This window comes from Dendrobates tinctorius, unplaced genomic scaffold, assembly GCF_039654945.1.
Source record: "Dendrobates tinctorius isolate UK_male_01 unplaced genomic scaffold, ASM3965494v1 ptg000007l, whole genome shotgun sequence".
NCBI lineage: Eukaryota > Metazoa > Chordata > Amphibia > Anura > Dendrobatidae > Dendrobates > Dendrobates tinctorius.
In genome coordinates this window covers 38,664,109-38,682,324 of record NW_027361675.1, presented here as the reverse complement: position 1 = coordinate 38,682,324, position 18,216 = coordinate 38,664,109, and the positions used below count along the sequence as shown (strand labels likewise).

At 42.2% G+C, this 18,216-nt stretch overlaps 1 protein-coding gene across 3 annotated transcripts in view; it reads right to left on the bottom strand.

The window, feature by feature from the left end:
- Nucleotides 1-18,216, bottom strand: part of LOC141087774 (uncharacterized) — a 124,085-nt gene that overhangs the window by 32,200 nt on the left and 73,669 nt on the right. For all 3 annotated transcript variants that reach the window (XM_073573613.1, XM_073573603.1, XM_073573593.1), the window contains exons 3-4: nt 4,974-5,028; nt 2,601-2,772 (exon numbers count right to left, since the gene is read on the bottom strand). In XM_073573613.1, coding sequence (XP_073429714.1) covers nt 2,601-2,772; nt 4,974-5,028 — 227 coding nt within the window. The remainder of the gene's footprint in view (nt 1-2,600; nt 2,773-4,973; nt 5,029-18,216) is intronic.

The following is an 18,216-nucleotide window of genomic DNA, read 5'->3' as shown; positions in this document are numbered from 1 at the left end:
TCCCTACCACCCTAGATGACCTGGAAACCCAAATCAACCTCAGGTTTCAGGAACGGTGCAGAGTGGTGACGTGTGAGAGGAATCCATCACGTCTGGCTCCATCCTTCCAGAGACCATCCATTCCACAGCCTTCTGAGGCAGCTGGTTTCTCTAAACCTATGCACGTGGATCATTTGAAGCTGGCAGAACAGCAGCAGGAACACTGTTATGCCAATGGATTATGCTACTGTAATAGCACAGAACATCTCATCCATTATTGTTCTGAGACGTAAGAGAAACTCCAAAGTAAAGGGCTGGTGGAAGATACCCTGGGCAAAAGTAATACCGCACCACCGTTGACTCTGAATGTATTCTTATTCTTTGGAGGCAACAGGTTCATTGAGACTGACTACTCTGGTTTGGCGGGAATTTTCTTGCAGCAAACCGTGGTGAATCTGTTTCAGATTTCCATCCATCAGCTCCAGTGTCCGTTGATTGTGTCCTCTGTTGAGGGAAAGGCCCTATTCAAAGTCATTTCAGCTGTTACTGAGCAGGTGAAGCTTCGAGTAGGAATGCTGCATATGGGGAACATCGCTTTTTATGTGCTGTGACCGCTTTCCAGTCTGTGGCACCCACTACTCCTGGGTCTTCCGTGGCTGCGTACTTCATGAGCCTGTCCTGCCGCCGGTGATGCCATCTTCAGGTCTGACATCCACTTCTTGGTCGTGTCCTAATACCTTCAACTGCAAGGAAGCGAAGATGCCTCTGCATAGACCATAGGACTGCTCCATTGATGTATCTCCGGATTCTCACCCCCTCAAAAATGTATCATACCGGACAACAAATTGAAGATGAACCCGAAGAAGATATCTTTAATTCTTTTTGGTCTGGACAGGATTTGGCCTTGAAGAGATTGTGGGAATCCAAGGAGAATATTTGTGCCCTACACATCGATAATACTTTTGGCCAATCCCACTGAAATCAGTGGTTTGGGCTGATTTTAGTGCCAACAGTATCCTTACCAGATAAAATTCCATATATTTTACATTAGCAAAATCCTATCCTATCCTTAAACAATTTTTTTCTTCATGTTAAAAAACACAGGTCTGCAAGGGTAAAATTGTTTGAAAATTAAGAGGTGATTTGTATATACTTTCATTTGCCAAACTCAGTAAAAATATTTAAAAAAAAACCATCAGGTAGTTTTTTGCAAACACTGACTCCATAGGATTTTTCTTGAACAATAGTTTGACCCCTTTGCATGATCTTTGGTGTAATTAGATTGTCACAGCTCGAAATAAATAATTTAGTCAGGGATTTGAACTTTCCTTAACATTCTGCAGAACTTTTAGGCTCTAGAGACTAAAGGAAAAGAACCTGCTAGCCCCTGATTCCTGTTTTTCATGGTAGAGAATCATAGAAAAGGAATTCCTTCTATACTTTTCTCAAGATGGTGCTCTAGTGTACTGCAGTGATGTTCCTGGGGTAATGGAAAAAATTCAACCTTGAGTACAATTTGAGTGAGTGGAGACTCTTTATTGATTGATTCAAAAAAATTCTGAAATGGCAGCAAGTATGCTTCTGTGCCTGTAGGGTATTCTGTGCATTTGAAGGAAAGTATGAGAATTTAGACTTTATTCTCCAGAAACTTAACTACATAAATCAAAGATGGTTAATATGTGGTGATCTGAAAGTTCTCTCTTTGCTCCTTGGCCAGCAAGGAGTGTACACAAAGTATGCATGTCTTTTCTGTGAATGGCACAGGCGGGATAGGACTCATCACTGAAGCCATAAAGTTGTCCAACGAGAACATTTTTGCAACCTGGACTTAAGAACAGTTGTGGAAAGTTTAGTAGATCCCACCAATGTTCTCCTGCCACCACTCCACATTAAGCTTGGACTGATGAAGTTTCAGGCACTGTTTGAGTATCTGTACCCATAAAAATGCCCTCCTTCAGTTTTTCTTCAAAAACTCACAAAGAACGATGTGTTCAAAACAAAAATGAAGGCTATTGAGAAAAGGGCTTGGGATTCTTTTAAAGAAGTTGTGAAGATCCAAAATTTATGTCCATCATGGTGAACATGCTGAGACGTTGGGCTGTCTGATGAATTTTAAGTTACATTTTTTACATTTCCATTTGAACTACTTTCCAGAAAACCTTTGTGCTGGTGGCGAAGAGCAAGGAGAAAGATTTCAACAGGATATCAAAGAGATGGAACACCGATACCAAGGTAGATGGAACGTGAACATGATGAGGGACTACTGCTGGATGCTTCACAGGGAAGATCCGCAGGCCTTCTATAAGAGAATCTTTGAAGAAAAAAGGAAAATGTGCAAGAATTAATTTCCAATAAATAATACGTTGCAGAATGGATGTTCAATAAATGTTTATATATATAAATAAATATATATATATGTCTTATTGTGTACAGTTTGGGCTACAATAAAGCTGTTTCTTGTTCATCTCACTTGTAAGTAATTTCACAAGCATTTTGTGCAAAATCCATACGTGATGGTTAAAGTGTTTTTGAAATCAGGGCATAAAAAAAACATAAGAATCAGTCATAAGATTTGAAATAATTTTCATAAACCCAAATTTTGCAATGGTGAAGCAACTTACCAAAAATGCATTGTAGGAAGTACGGGTTTGCTTGCTTTCTCGAGAGCTAATTCTTAGGCCTTTCAGTATTCTTAGTATTTTAATTGCAAGGCCAAGGGGTGGGTTATAACCTTCATCCCAAGTGCTTATATCATCCCAGATCTGAGTTAACATAGATAAGTATGAAGCAGACCTAGTAAAGTACATGAATTAAACAATTATTTTGAATGTATTAAGTACATTTTTATCAAATATATATATTTTTTTGATTTTATATTAAATGAATATTGAATATTTAGAGTATCCTTGAAAATCACAGCAGTTAAAAGCAAAAGCAACCAAAATATAGGGTTCAATTATAAATCCATTTACAAGTGTGCAGTATAATTAAATTGCAAACTACCGGTACTATCTTTATAATACAACAATTACCGCTATATTAATCATTCTCTAAAGTTTCATTTACACTAAATTACCACCATCTGGTAATATTTTCCCTTCGACAGTTGATTAAAGCCTGTTTGCACAGGTAGACCAGGTTAAATGATGCACATGGAACGATCTGTAGCACATTGATCAGTACATATAGGCTGACATTGTTCATGGCAGCACAAGTCCTGTTTACACTAGACAATGTGCAGCTTGGAATGATGATTTTTAAACAAGATTAAAAATAATTTCACTTGACAGAAGAGTGTTTTGCGTGCCCATCGGGTGATTCACAACCTGTTTACACTGCAAGACCATGGTGAAAGAAGCATTTATTTTTATAGAAAAAAGTGCATATTCACAGGAGATAGTGTATAAACGGGATGCAGTGTTTTTGCGTCTAGTCGCTCTTGCTCTTGCCTTAGAAGAGAAAGCATGATTGGATGTGAAACGGTCATTACCTATTCACTATGCTACTCTCTCCTGTGAAAATGTATTTTTCGAAGTAAAAAGAAAATTAGAAGTAAAACACGTGCACTCACCAAACTGCGTGAAAGATATCTTATATACTGTATGGTTTTCTATTGGAGCCCGTTTAACTCTATCCAAGAATACAGAATAAGCTCAAGCACCTAAAAACTCTACTTAACCCCGGAGCTTTTTTTCAGTTTTGCGTTTTCGTTTTCCGCTCCCCTTCTTCTCAAAGCCATAACTTTTATTTTTCCGTTAATATGGCCATGTGAGGGCTTGTTTTTTGCAGGACGAGTTGTACTATTGACCGACACCATTGGTGTTACCATGTCGTGTACTAGAAAATGGGAACAAAATTCAAGTGCGGTGAAATTGCAAGAAAAGTGCAATCCCACACTTTTTTTGGCTTTTTTTTTCTAGGTTCACTAAATGCTAAAGCTGACCATTATGATTCTCCAGGTCATTACGAGTTCATAGACACCAAACATGTCTAGGTTCTTTTTTTATCTAAGTGGTGAAAAAAAATTCCAAACTTCGTTTAAAAAAAAAAAAAATTGCGCCATTTTCCGATACCTGTAGTGTCTCCATTTTTTTGTGATTTCTGGTTGGGTGAGGGCTTATTTCTTATGTGCTGAGCTGATGTTTTTAATGATACCATTTTGGTGCAGATAAAATCTTTTGATCACCCATTATTGCATTTTAATGCAATGTCGTGGCGACCAGAAAAACGTAATTCTGGCGTTTTGACTTTTTTATCGCTACGCCGTTTAGCGATCAGGTTAATCCTTTTTTTATTGATAGATCGGGCGATTCTGAATGCGGCGATACCAAATATGTGTATATTTGATTTTTTTATTGTTTTATTTTGAATGGGACGAAAGGGGGGTGATTTGAAAGTTTATATTTTTATCTTTTTATATGTTTTAACAATTTTTTTTTGCTTTTGACATGCCTCAATAGTCTACATGGGAGACTAGAAACTGCCACAACCCGATAGGCTCTGCTACATAGAGGCGATGACCAGATTGTCTCTATATAGCAGAATTACTCACTTGCTATGAGCGCCGACCATTGGGTGGCACTCACAGCAAGTCGGCAATGACAACCACAGAGGTCTCCAGGAGACCTCCGGTTGTCATACCAACACACCGGTGACCCGCGATCATGTGATATGGATCATCGGTGAGCGGATTTCCGGCGCAATTGCCAGAAGAGATTGTTAAATGCTGCTGTCAGCGTTTGACAGCGGCATTTAACTGGTTAATAGCCACGGGTGGATTGCGATTCCACCCACAACTATTGTGGGCACATGTCAGCTGTTCAAAACGGCTGAGATGTCCTGGGAAAGATATGGGCTCACCGCCAGAGCCCACATCAAAGGGAGGGAGTCCAACATCGGCGTACTATTACGCCCAATGTTGGAAAGGGGTTAACTATCATACAAAGGCAAATGTAGGTGTCACAAAGTACATAAACAATGACAGTAATACTTACTCGCAGTCAAAATCATCTTCGTCATCACTGTCATTTGTTCCAATGTAAAAATAGGCTATAGAAAAAAACAACATATTTTGAGATATTGATAATGAAACAGACCACCTTTTATCTGCATCCAAATTTCTCATGTATCATTTTGATGGAGTTTTGAGATACAGTTTTTGAAGCAGAAACTATCCATTCCTGTCTTTTTCTTCAAAAACTAACACTGGTCATCACCCTGAAAATAACATCCCCACAGTCAAACATGGTGGTGGCAGCATCATGTTGTGCTGATGCTTTTCTTCAGCAGGCATAGGGAAGCTGGTCAGATCTGATGTGAAGATGGATAGAGTTAAATACAGGCAATCTTGAGGAAAACCTGGTAGAGTCTGCAAAAGACCTGTGACTGGGCGTAGGTTCACCTTCCAGCAAGACAATGATCCTATACATGCTACCACAGCTACAATGGAATGGCATAAATCAAAGCATATTCATGTGTTCAAATGGCCCAGTCAAAGTCCAAAGCAAAACACCATTGATAATCTGTGTCAAGACTTGAAAATTGCTGTTCACAGATGTTCTCCATCCAACCTCACTGAACTAGGTATAGTTTACAAAGAAGAATGGGCTAAAATTTCAGCCTCTGGATGTGTAAAGCTGGTAGAGACAGACCTGAAAAGACTTGCAGAAGTAATTGCAGCAAAAGGTGGTCCTGCAAAGTATTGACTCAGGGATGAATACAAATGCACATCACAATTTTCAGATTTATATTTTTTAAAATATTTAGAAAATCATATATCATTTCCTTTATGCTCCACAAATGTTTGCTACTTTGTATTGCTATATCACATAAAATTCCAATAAAATACATTAACGTGCATGGTTGTAATGTGAAAAAAATGTGGGAAAATATCTCCCAACCAATAGGTGTCCGACAGCCACTTTACATACCTCCCCTCTCTGCCAAAAGCCATGGGTTTGGCACCTTCTTCCACTAGACATGGGATTCTCGAGAGGGCATCAGTATTACTATGTAACTACTGGCTCTAGGTTTCACATAGAAGCAAAAATCCTGCAGGGCTAAAAACCAGCAGGTAGCAAGGGCATTTTTCCCTTTTCCTCTCTCATCCACCTGAGTGGGGCATAGTCTGAAACTAATTTAAATTTGCACCCTAAAAGATAGTATCGCAATGTGTCCAATGCCCACTTTGTAGCTAAGCATTCCTTTCCTACAAAGGAATAATTTTTCTCACCTGCTGACAATTTCCTACTCAGGTAGAGAACAGGATGCTCCTTCCCGTGTATCTCCTGAGAAAGGACTGCTCCTAATCCAACTTCTGAGGTGTCCGTTTGGCATACAAATTCTAATTAAAGTCGGGGGGCAACCAGGACTGGCTGCTTATACAGAGCTACATTCAGTTCGTTAACCCCTTATCCCCCTGAGCTTTTTTCGGTTTTGTGTTTTCATTTTTCGCTCCCCTCCTTCCCAGAGCCATAACTTTTTTTATTTTTCCATCAATATGGCCATGTGAGGGCTTATTTATTGCAGGATGATTGGTACTTTTGAACAACACCATTGGTTTTACCGTGTCATGTACTAAAAAAACAGGAAAAAAATTCCAAGTGCAGTGAAATTGCAAAAAAAGTGCAATCTCACACTTGTTTGTTGTTTGGCGTTTTTGCTAGGTTCACTAAATGCTAAAACTGACCTGCCATCCCAGGTTATCACGAGTTCATAGACACCAAACATGTTAGGTTCTTTTTTATCTAAGTGGTGAAAAAAATCCAATCTTTGCTAAAAAAAAAAAAAAAAAAAAAATATTTTTTTTTTTTTGCCATTTTCCAATACCCGTAGCGTCTCCATTTTTCATAATCTTAGGTTGGGTGAGGGCTTATTTTTTGCATGCCGGGCTGACGTTTTTAGTGGTTTCATTTTCGTGCTGATACGATCTTTTGATTGCATTTTAATGCAATGTCACGGCGACCAAACAAAGTAATTCTGGCGTTTTGACTTTTTTCTCACTACGACGTTCAACGATCAGGTTAATCCTTTTTTTATTGATAGATCAGGCGATTTTGAACTCGGCGATATCTAATATGCATATGTTTGATTTTATTTTTATTTTGAATGGGGCGAAAGGGGGTTGATTTGAGCTTTTATAGTTTTTTATATTTTTAAATGCATTTTTTATTTACTTTTGGCATGCTTCAATAGTCAATAGACTAGAAGCTGCTACAACTCGATCTGCTCTGCCGAAGCCCACATCAAAGGGAGGGAGTCCGACATCAGCGTAAATATACGCCCGATTATAGAAAGGGGTTAAAGGTCGTCTCTCCCTATAACGTCCATTTGGCCATGACTGTTTTTTTCCCTTGAGCAGGTTGGTCAGGGGTGCGGCAACCATGACAAAGTTTGGAATGAACCTCCTGTAGTACCCTACGATTCCCAGAAAGGCCCTAACTTGCCTTTTTGAGTGTGGTTTCTGCCAGTTCTGGATTGCATCCATTTTATTGATCTGGTATTTGATTTCACCTCTGCCTACTACATATCTAAAGTATTTGGCTTACTTTTTCTCCAAAGCACATTTTTGGGGATTTATAGAGAACTCCGCCTTCCTGAGAGCATCAAACACCATCTGGACTTTTCCTAGATGAATTCCCCAATCTGGGCTGAAGATTACAATATCGTCCAGGTTTGCCGCAGCATAATTCTTATGGGTTACAATGATCTAGTACATGGCCTCTATAGGGTCCTGGTACCAACAATTGCTCCATTATTTCCGCTTTGACCTTAGTAACTGGGTACAATAAATCCCCATACATTATACAATAAGGAAATCTAGTGTCTGCCCCCGGCTCCTGTCCTATGTCATTTAACAGTTACATTGTTGAAAGCTTCTTTTAGAATTTGGTCCCTATGTTGGGAGGACCCAAAATTTTCTCCAGTCATCCCTATCTCAGGAAAGTCGGCCTCAGGGAATACTACCTCCTCATCTTTCACCATTACACAGATTGAAAACCACGCAGATTCTGGGGGTGGTGAAACTTCCTTAGGGCTAACACATTTCTTACTTGAGCGATCAAGGTCTCTGTCCCTTCCACACAAGTTTCAAAACAATACAAAGTCACGGACAATGATAATTGGGTGCAGTAAATCCTGGACCACACCGATTTGATGGGACTCAGTACCTCTGGCTGTCTCAATGACCACTCTGGCCACTGGATAGTCTTTAGCATCCCCGTGAATGCAGCAGACACCCACCTTCTTCCCAGGGATCAATTGAAGAGGGATTGTGGCCCTCACGAGGGTCACCAAACTACCTGAGACCAGTAGTCCAGTCATTTGCTGACCATTTACTTTTACAGAACAAGCTTGGGATCCCTCGCCAGGTGTACAGTTCACACTGAAGGCCTGATATGCGTAGAATGAACACCGGTGTCCCATGCTACAGTCCATTTGCTCAATGGTCAGGGGACAATGGGTAGCTATATGAATTTGGCTGTGACATCTCCAGCAAATTACATTCTTCGATGAGACCCACTGTATGACCTCCGCTGCCCCCTTGGACTTTGGATGCCCCACCCCTTTTATCCTCTACCTCCTCATGGGACGCCCCAGTATGGAGTAGGTTGCCTCCTCAAGGAACTATCAAACCCCTGATACCTTTTGACCAGTCCGACCAAGTTTTCGGCGTTATGGGAGTCTTCCTGGGCAACCCAAGTTTGCATCGGACTCAAAAGGAACTGCACCAATTGGTCGATTACAACTCACTATCATCTGCGCTGGGGAAAAAGACTCCGTCTGCAACCAGTTTTGAATGAGGTGCAGCATATCAAACATTTGGGAGCGAGATGGTTTGTCACGGCGATATGCCCAGTGGTGGACCCGTTGTGTACTGACGAACATTGTCATCCCCAAGTGCGCCAAAATTTTCGTTTTTAATTTTGCATATTCTTTGGTGTCCTGTAAAACTAAATCATACTAGGCCTTTTTTTTTTTTTTTAACTGTGTATTTTATTAACATTTTTAAACAGATACAGAAAAAGTACATGAATGGATAGATATGTCTCACAAGCTTGTTAGCAATAACTGTAAACCAGAAATCAGTATACATATCTTAATTATACTAGGCCTTTTGAGGCTCTCCCTTTAAGTGGGCGGAAGTCACACGGCTCTATCAGCAACCCTTTCAAAAATGGTTAAAAAGGCCTTTATATCTTCATTCATCATCATTTTCTGCAAGGCTCTCCTCACCACCTTCTGGTTAGAAAAAACATCCGCTGAACATGGAGTTGGAGCCGCTGCCGTGCCACGAACCACCATTAAGTAATTTCAATCGGCTGCTACTGTTGTCAGTGTGGTTGCTGGTCTTGCTGAACCTGTTGCTGGTGCTGCTACTGGAACTATTTCATAAGCAGCTTACTGGCCACACAGCCAAAATTATCAATTCTTGGTTTAAAAGCAACAGTATCGCTGTACTTGATTGGCCAGCAAAATCGCCTGACCTTAACCAAATAGAGAATCTATGGGGTCTTGCTAAGAAGAAGATGAGAGACACCAGATCCAACAATGCAGATGAGCTGAAAGCTGCTATCAAAGCAACCTGGGCTTCCATAACACCTCAGCAGTACCACAGACTGATCGCCTCCATGCCACGCCACATTGATGCAGTAATGCCAAAGGAGCCCCGACCACATATTGAGTGCATTTACTGGATATACATTTCAGTAGACTAACATTTCGGATTTTAAAATAATTTTTTCAAGCTGGTATTATAAGTATTCTAATTTACTGAGATAATGACTTTTGGGATTTCATTGGCTGTAGGCTATAATCATCAACATTAACAGGAATAAACTCTTGAAATAGATCACTGTTTATAATGACTATTTTTATATATATATATATATATTTATTTATTTTTTTCATAGAGATATAGATAGCAGAATAGGTGAAAATTCAATTGTCGGCATCTGAAAAATCATTACAGAACGCGACAGGATATGAGACAAGGTTTACATATTGTAAACCATTGCATATCCGTTATTTGTTTTATATGTCCCCCCACTAATAACGTTAGTAGTGTATGTTCTACAATTTTGGAGCTGTAGGTCTTAAATTAAAGGATTAATTCACAGAAAAAAAACTGGCGTCTTGGCTATTAATATCCGCCCTCAGTCACTGGCTTGCCCTCTCTGGTGGAGAAAATTGGGCGGGAGCCCACGCCAGTTTTTTCAGTGAATTAATCCTTTAATTTAACACCTACAGCTCCCAAATCTTACACACATACACTATTAACATTATTAGTGAGGGACATATATAAAAAAAATGACGGATATGCAATGGTTTACTGTATGTAAACCATGTCTCATATCCTGTCGGGTTCTGTAAAGATTTTACAGATGCCAACAATTGATTTTTCACCTATTCTGCTATCTAGATATCTATGACATATAAATATATATTTATATATGTGTCTCACTGACATATATATATACCGGGTGAGTCATAAAGGACGGACGTTTTTAAACTAATCATAAAATCGTTAAATATTTATTAAATATAAATGTATTCACAGATTTGGTTACGTATACTAATAGCATTTGACAAATTCAAGTGTGGAAAACAACATCTGCCATGTGGTGGCCATTATCAGTGATGCATTTCCAAAGGCGTTCTTGGAAGTTGGCATCAACACGTTCCAACACAACTCTGTCGATTTGGGCAACTTCCACTCGAATAGCTTCCTTCAGTTCTTGTAATGATCGAGGCTTAAGCTTGTATACACGTGATTTGAGGTGACCCCATAAGTAATAATCGCACATGGACAGGTCTGGGGACCTAGGAGGCCAATTAATATCGCCAAACCTGGAAATGATGCGACCAGGGAAGAGAGGGCGAAGAACGTTCATTGTTGCTCCGGCTGTGTGGGCCGTTGCCCCATCTTGTTGAAACCACACACTAGAGATGGGGATATGTTGCCGTCGTAACTCAGGAACAAAGAAGTTATTTATCATGGCAATATAACGTTGTGAGTTCACGGTAACAGTATTGCCATTATCGCCTTCGAAAAAGTACGGACCGATCACGCCATATTTGCCCATAGCACACCACACCGTTACCTTAGGGCTGTGCAGCGGTACGTGCCGTTCGTGGAGCCCCCGGTGGTCGTTTGTTCATTAGTGTACCTCGTGTACGGAGTGCTTCAACCCAACGTAGGATAGTGTTACGAGCGGGAACAGCTTGATTTCTGTGAATATTGAAATGACGCCGAAACTCACGCTGAACGGCTGTGATACACTCATTATTCTTGACAAAACTGTCGTACGCAAAAACGCGATGTTCTATCGTCCACGGCACCATAGCTTAAACTGAAACTAAAATAAAAACAATGCTTTCACCTCACAAACATAACCCCGCCTCCCGCACATCTCTACCTCCACCTGGTGGTGAGTTATAGCCACTTCAAATACATCCGTCCGTTATGACTCACCCGGTATATATATATATATATTTGTTTTCACAAATATTTGAGGCTATAGACCAATTAAATGTCCATTTTGCAAGCCGGAGAGAAAATCTCGCCATACGGATGTCACTCGGATGCTTAGATGCAAGAAAATCGCATCCTCGCATTGCTAACGGATGACATACAGATCACTGTTCAGGGAACATTTCTGCGATTCTCGTCCGTAAAAAACGGACCATGTTTTTATACACTACTGTTCAAAAGTATAGGGTCACTTAGAAATTTCCTTATTTTTGAAAGAAAAGCACATTTTTTTCCAATGAAGCTCACATTAAATAATAATAATAATAATAATCTTTATTTTTATATAGCGCTAACATATTCCGCAGCGCTTTACATTTTGCACACATCATCATCACTGTCCCCGATGGGGCTCACAATCTAAATTCCCTATTAGTATGTCTTTTAGAAATTAAATGATTCAGAAATACACTCTATACATTGTTAATGTGGTAAATGACTATTCTAGCTGCAAACGTCTGGTTTGTAATGCAATATCTGCATAGGTGTATAGAGGCCCATTTCCAACAACCATCACTCCAGTGTTCTTATGGTACTTTGTGTTTGCTAACTGTGTAAGAAGGCTAATGGATGGTTAGAATACCCTTGAAAACCCTTGTGCAAGTATGTTAGCACAGCTGAAACCAGTTTGGCTGATTAGAGAAGCTACAGACCTAACCTTCCTTTGAGCTAGTTGAGAATCTGGAGCATTACATTTGTTGGTTCCATTAAACTCTCAAAATGGCCAGAAAAAAATAAGTTTTATGTGAAACTCGACAGTCTATTCTTGTTCTTAGAAATGAAGGCTATTCCATGCCAGAAATTGCCAAGAAACTGAAGATTTCCTACAACGGTGTGTACTGCTCCCTTCAGAGGAGAGCACAAATGGGTCGCCCCGCGGCTCGCCCAGGGCAGTGGGGTACTCGGTACCGGGTCGGTGCACGGGGGATGGTGTGTCACAGCAGCGGTGACCCGGTCCTTGGCCCTGGACCCCAATATCAATGGCGGTGGTGTTAATGGTGTTTAGAGTTTATTAGAATAGTTCGTGACGCCACCTGTGGTATTTGGCAAGTATGGTGTTAGGCCAACGCTGCATACAGATCCACTGGGACTGATGGTGTGGTGCAGCAGAGATGGTATAGCTCCCCACAGGTGGAGCTGTAGTCCCAGGGCAGTGTAGGTGCAATGGATGAGGAGAGGCGCAGGATGGTGTAGATGTTGTTACCCAGGTATAGCGGTGCGGGAATAACTGGAGGACACCAGAGTATGCGGTTCCAAAGCTTTACTCACTGTTTGCAGTTCACACAACTGCCTGCCTCCGTACTGTGTTCTCCAGGTCAGGGCTCCAGCCAACCTCCAGGCAGGATAGGATTCTCCCTTCCACACTCCGCCAATATGTTCCTTCACTGAACGACTCCTCAAATGCGCCTTTAGGTGTGAAGCACTCCAGTACTTAGTTACCCTGGAATGCCTCTCTCAAGGTGTTCCTAGTCTCTACTTGTATGACAGACAGCTGTAGCCTACTTCAGGGACTCCTCTCCTGAGTCCTGGCTCTCTATCCATTTCGCTGTTGTGTCCCAAGTCTATGGTGGGAGCAAGGTGTTAGCGGCTCACTACTCCTCCGGTGTCTGTTGCCGGATATAAAGATCCAATCAACCTCGGGGCCCGGGCCCCGGCCTTTGCGCTCTCTGGACTGGAAGGGTTCTCTCTCTTTCTCAACCAGCTTCCCACCGTCCTTCTCTTCTCCTTCGTTCCGATCTGTTCTATCTCTCTTATGGAATCTGTAGTCTCCAGTCTACGTCTCTTTCTCCTTCTCTTCCTTCCCTGAGGAGCTCGTTCCACTAAGACCAGTCCTCAGCCTCTCCTGACTGACTGCCTTCCTCCGCCTTGAGCTCCTCTCAGGCTGACCTGCTGTCAGCCTGCTCTCTTCTCTGGGTCTCCCCCCAGACTGCCTTGAAATCCTACACTTTCCCTCTCTTTTGCATCATCACACTCCACCCGCCTCCCAGCACATCTCGTGTTACGAATCAGGGTTCCACGAGGGGTGCTCTGCTAACCCCCAGCCTGAAGCTGTTAGGTGGCCCCACTGAACTATCCAGTGTGTGGAATGCAGGTGTGGAGCGTGGTCAGGAGTTGCCACCTTACCTGGATGGTGGGGCATTACACCTTAGGAGAAGGTGCAGTACCTCTGTGGCGACTGAAGCCTCAGGGGCGCCACACAAACAGGATCTAACCAGTGTAGAAAGAGAAGTGGGAGGCCCCGCTGCACAACTGAGCAACAAGAAAAGTACATTAGAGTCTGTAGTTTGAGAAATCGACGCCTCACAGGTCCTCAACTGGCAGCTTCATTAAATAGTACACGCAAAACGCCAGTGTACACGTCTACACTGAAGAAGCCACTCCGAAATGCTGCCCTTCAGGGCAGAGTGGCAAAGAAAAAGCCATATCTGACACTGGCTAATAAGAGGAAAAGATTAATATGGGCAAGAGAACACAGACATCGGATCGAGGAAGATTGGTAAAAAGTGTTATGGACAGACAATTACAAGTTTGAGGTGTTTGGATCACACAGAAGAACACTTGTGAGAGGCAGAACAACTGAAAAGATGCTGGAAGAGTGTCTGATGCCATCTGTCAAGCATGGTGGAGGTAATGTGATGGTCCGGGGTTCCTTTGGTGCTGGTAAAGTGGGAGATTTATACAAGTTAAAAGGGATTTTGAATAAGGAAGTCTATCACTTCATTTTGCAACGCCATGCCTTACCCTGTGGACAGCGCTTGATTGGAGCCAATTTCATCCTACAACAGGACAATGACCCAAAGCACACCTCCAAATTATTCAAGAACTATTTAGGGAAGAAGCAGGCAGCTGGTATTCTGTCTGTAATGGAGTGGCCAGCGCAGTCACCATATCTCAACCCCACTGAGCTGCTGTGGGAGCTGCATGACCGTATGGTACGCAAAAAATGGCCATCAAGCCAAATCAACTTGTGGGAGGGGCTTCTGGAAGCATGGGGTGAAATTTCTCCAGATTACCTCAGCAAATTAACTGCTAGAATGCCAAAGGTCTGCAATGCTGTAATTGCAGCAAAAGGAGCATTCTTTGACGAAAGCAAAGTTTGAAGGAGAAAATAATTATTTCAAATAAAAATCTTCTTTTTTTGAACCTTGTCAATGTCTGGACTAGATTTTAAATTCATTTGGCAACTCATTTGATTAATAAAAGTATGAGTTTTCATGGAAAACACAAAATTGCCTGGGTGACCCCAAACTTTTGAATGGTAGTGTACGTTAAGTGTGACTCCGGCCTTAGCCTGCCTGACTTAGAGTCCAGCTTCTTAGTTCTTTAGCAAAGGCACTCAATCCAGGAGAACTACAAACCTCCATGTACACAACCATGTGTGAGACAAACAGCTCTCAAATTTACTAAGTGAACAACAACCAGGGGTGGAGATATGGTGAGGAGCAGTCTCTCCTAACTCAGCTGCTCACAATCAATCCGTTATAGCTGAGCTGTTTAACCCCTTTTAGTCTTATATGTAGTAAAGCATTACTCCAAGTTTATCTCCCAACCACTAGGTGTGCGACAGCCACCTTACACTACTTGGATATATCCATACGTCCTGGCTGGGAAGGACTTCTCGACCTTGGTGGCATGGATACATCTTAGCTTTAAAGCATCACTGTGACTGAGCGTACAGTGATCAAATTAAGGTGTCTGCTGAATCTTGCAGCAAGGCACCGGGACTTGTCGTTACAGGGGCTATCATGACCCCTACGCAACTATGATTTCTGTGATTGGCTGTTCAATTTTGAACAGCCAATCACAAGTATGAACAGTTCAATTGTGAATTCAATTCAATTCTGAACAGCCAATCACAGCGATTCCAGTGATTCAGGCAATGAAATTGCCTAAAACACTGATGTCCAGCCCATGGACGATGCTGTAACAGCATTGATCATAGGCTGTTGATACGTAATGCCAGCGTCACCAGCACCTGCAATAATTGGTGCAATTGAACAATGAAGCTGAATGGTACAATCAGTCTGAACTCTCAGTGACCACTCTACACTTTCTCATTCCAGCTTGGGGATGTTGCAGAGCAAATCACTGCCGTTCAGTCACTCTGTTCTGCGCCTTGTGGTGCCACAGACTTTTTCAAGCCTGTACCATCACTTCTGCTGGTGCTGTAAGAAAAAAGACGTTCCTGGTCCTTTGTTGACCTGTTCCTTGATTTTTACTGATCGGCACCAGTGCTCTCTTTCTTCCAGGATTTTTTTCCCCTGTCCATTCCCCCCTCCCTCCCTTTGCACCACCTCCATGCATGCGTCCTGCAACTGCTGAGAGCTGATCAGTGACACAAATTACTGATCGGCATCTATGCCCGCTTTTGGCAAGGACTTTTTTTTCCTATTTTTTTCGATCCCCTTTTTGAACCACATTCGTGTATTCATCCTACAGCTGCTGAGCACTGGTCAGTGGCAAATATCACTGATCGGCATTGGGTTGTTGTTTTTTTGTGTGTAAAAAAAGAATCGAATAAAAAATAATTTACATTAGTTGATAGGACTAGATTAGGGACAGTAAAAATATGTCATCATAATAATCTGTATCTATTACAGTATTTTTCACTGAATAAAGTAAGGGTTAATGCTTAAAAAAACGAATCACATCCGTGCGTGCTACGTACAGCCGTCGAGCGCTGATCAATGACGTCCATCACGGATTGGCATCAAGTTGTTTTTTGTGTGAAAAAATAATTTAAAAAATAAATTGAATTAGTTAATAGGACTAGATAAGGGACAGTAAAAATACAATGTAATCAGCATCTACTATCGTATTTTTTACTGAATATAGTCAGTGTTTGCATCAGATAGTTGAGAATTTTATTTTACTGACATCTGTTTAGTAAGTTTGTTTTTTTATTTTCCCAAATGTTTATATTCTTTTTATTTTATTTTTATCTTTTTCTTTCTCGATTATTTTCTTGCTTTTTTCTATTCTAAATAAAAAAATTTTTACACCAAACACTCACTCAACTGAATAAAATTTGGTACACACAAATACCACAAATGTGAATAAAGTGCCGCTCATCTCAATCACAGTATTCAGCAGAGAGGCATATGCCTTCCTTACCTCTGACACTGAAAGTGAGGGAGAGAATGCCACCTCCCTTTACTTTTCACTCTCCTCCTCTTCCTCAAGCAATACCGAACCACCAAGCATATGCCCCAGGACACAATATGAACCAGCGCCCCAACCTCCCCCCCAGATGATTATGAGCCACAGATTCCTAATTTTGTGGCAGGAATCAAACATGCAACTACCAGTTTCACAGAAATCTACTTCTTCAAAGTCTTTTTCTCTGGGAATTTTGTAAACCTCATGTTGGCAGAGACAAATTTGTACGCCCAACAGTTCTTGACCCAAAACCGCCTTTCATAATTTTCTAACTGTACCCCTGTACATGCAGGGGTAGAAATGATGTTTTGGGGCCATGACCTTCACATTGGGTTACTGAAGAAGCCACAGCTTTGGCAATATTGGAGTGTTGATGTTTTATACAACACTCCACTGTTCTGCATGGCTCTGACCCATAAACTATTTGAGACCATCCACAATTTTTTGCTTTCAATGATAATGCACAATGTCCTCCCTCAGATGAACCCCAACTTTGACTGACTTTTCAAAGTTCGGCCAGTCATTGATCACTTCAGCAACAAGTTTTCTGAGGTGTATGTTCCCCAAAGGGGCATCGGCATGGAAGATGTCATTGTGACGAGCGTCAGCTTACGCTGAGTCGTTTTTCTTGAATGAGTGGACCCTCTGGGCCGTGGCACCCACCCACCTAGGGCGAGCTGACCTAGTGAAGAGCCACCCCCTATACAGGGAGTGTCAGGGACAAGACCAAGGGGGTGAGCCACCACGGCAGCTGGACCAGACGGCCAGCTCAGGGAAACAAGACAAGGCGAGACAAGACATTAATTCAAAGTAACTTCATTAAGGAACACTTCAGGGTAATAACAGGTGCCAAACGTAAATACACAGGGAACACAGAGCAAAGTGCGTGCAAGGGCACGCCAAGGTCCAAAGCATGGTAAGTGCAAGATGTTAGGCAGGGGCACGATGACAACAGACTCCGGACAGCAGGCAACGATCAACCAGGACATCAGATTCTGTAGCTCTGTAGGCGATCGGCAGGATCCGGACATCCGGTAAGCAAACCAGGGTTCCATGCAAGGAGAAAAGACAAAGTTAGCAACAGGATGCGTGTCAAGGAACACGCCGGAGTCCAAGACAGAGTGCGTGCCCGAAGACACACCAGGATCCAAGATAGGGTCCGGTGGCATCGGGATCCAGAGTGCTGGCATCGACCGACAGGATCCAGGAATCAGGCTGCGGAAGTCAGCTTCGGACATCAGGACGCAGTCATCTAGGTCCGGACCTCTGGCAGCGGTCGGCAGGTTACGGAATCCGGCAAGCAGGACAGGGTTCAAAGCAGAGCAAAGTAAGCAAAAGACTTGTGCAAGAGTAGCACGAAAACGCACAGTGCGAGAACCAGCGTGAGTGCAAGGGAGCACGGAAACCACGGCTGGAGCACCAGCAGGTGGTACCGGCGGGTGGCACAGGCAGGCGGGCACGACTAGAGGCGGCACGGCTGAGGCACACACAGGCGGTAACCACTATAGCACTGGACGGCGGGCACAGCTGAGGCACACAGGCGGGCA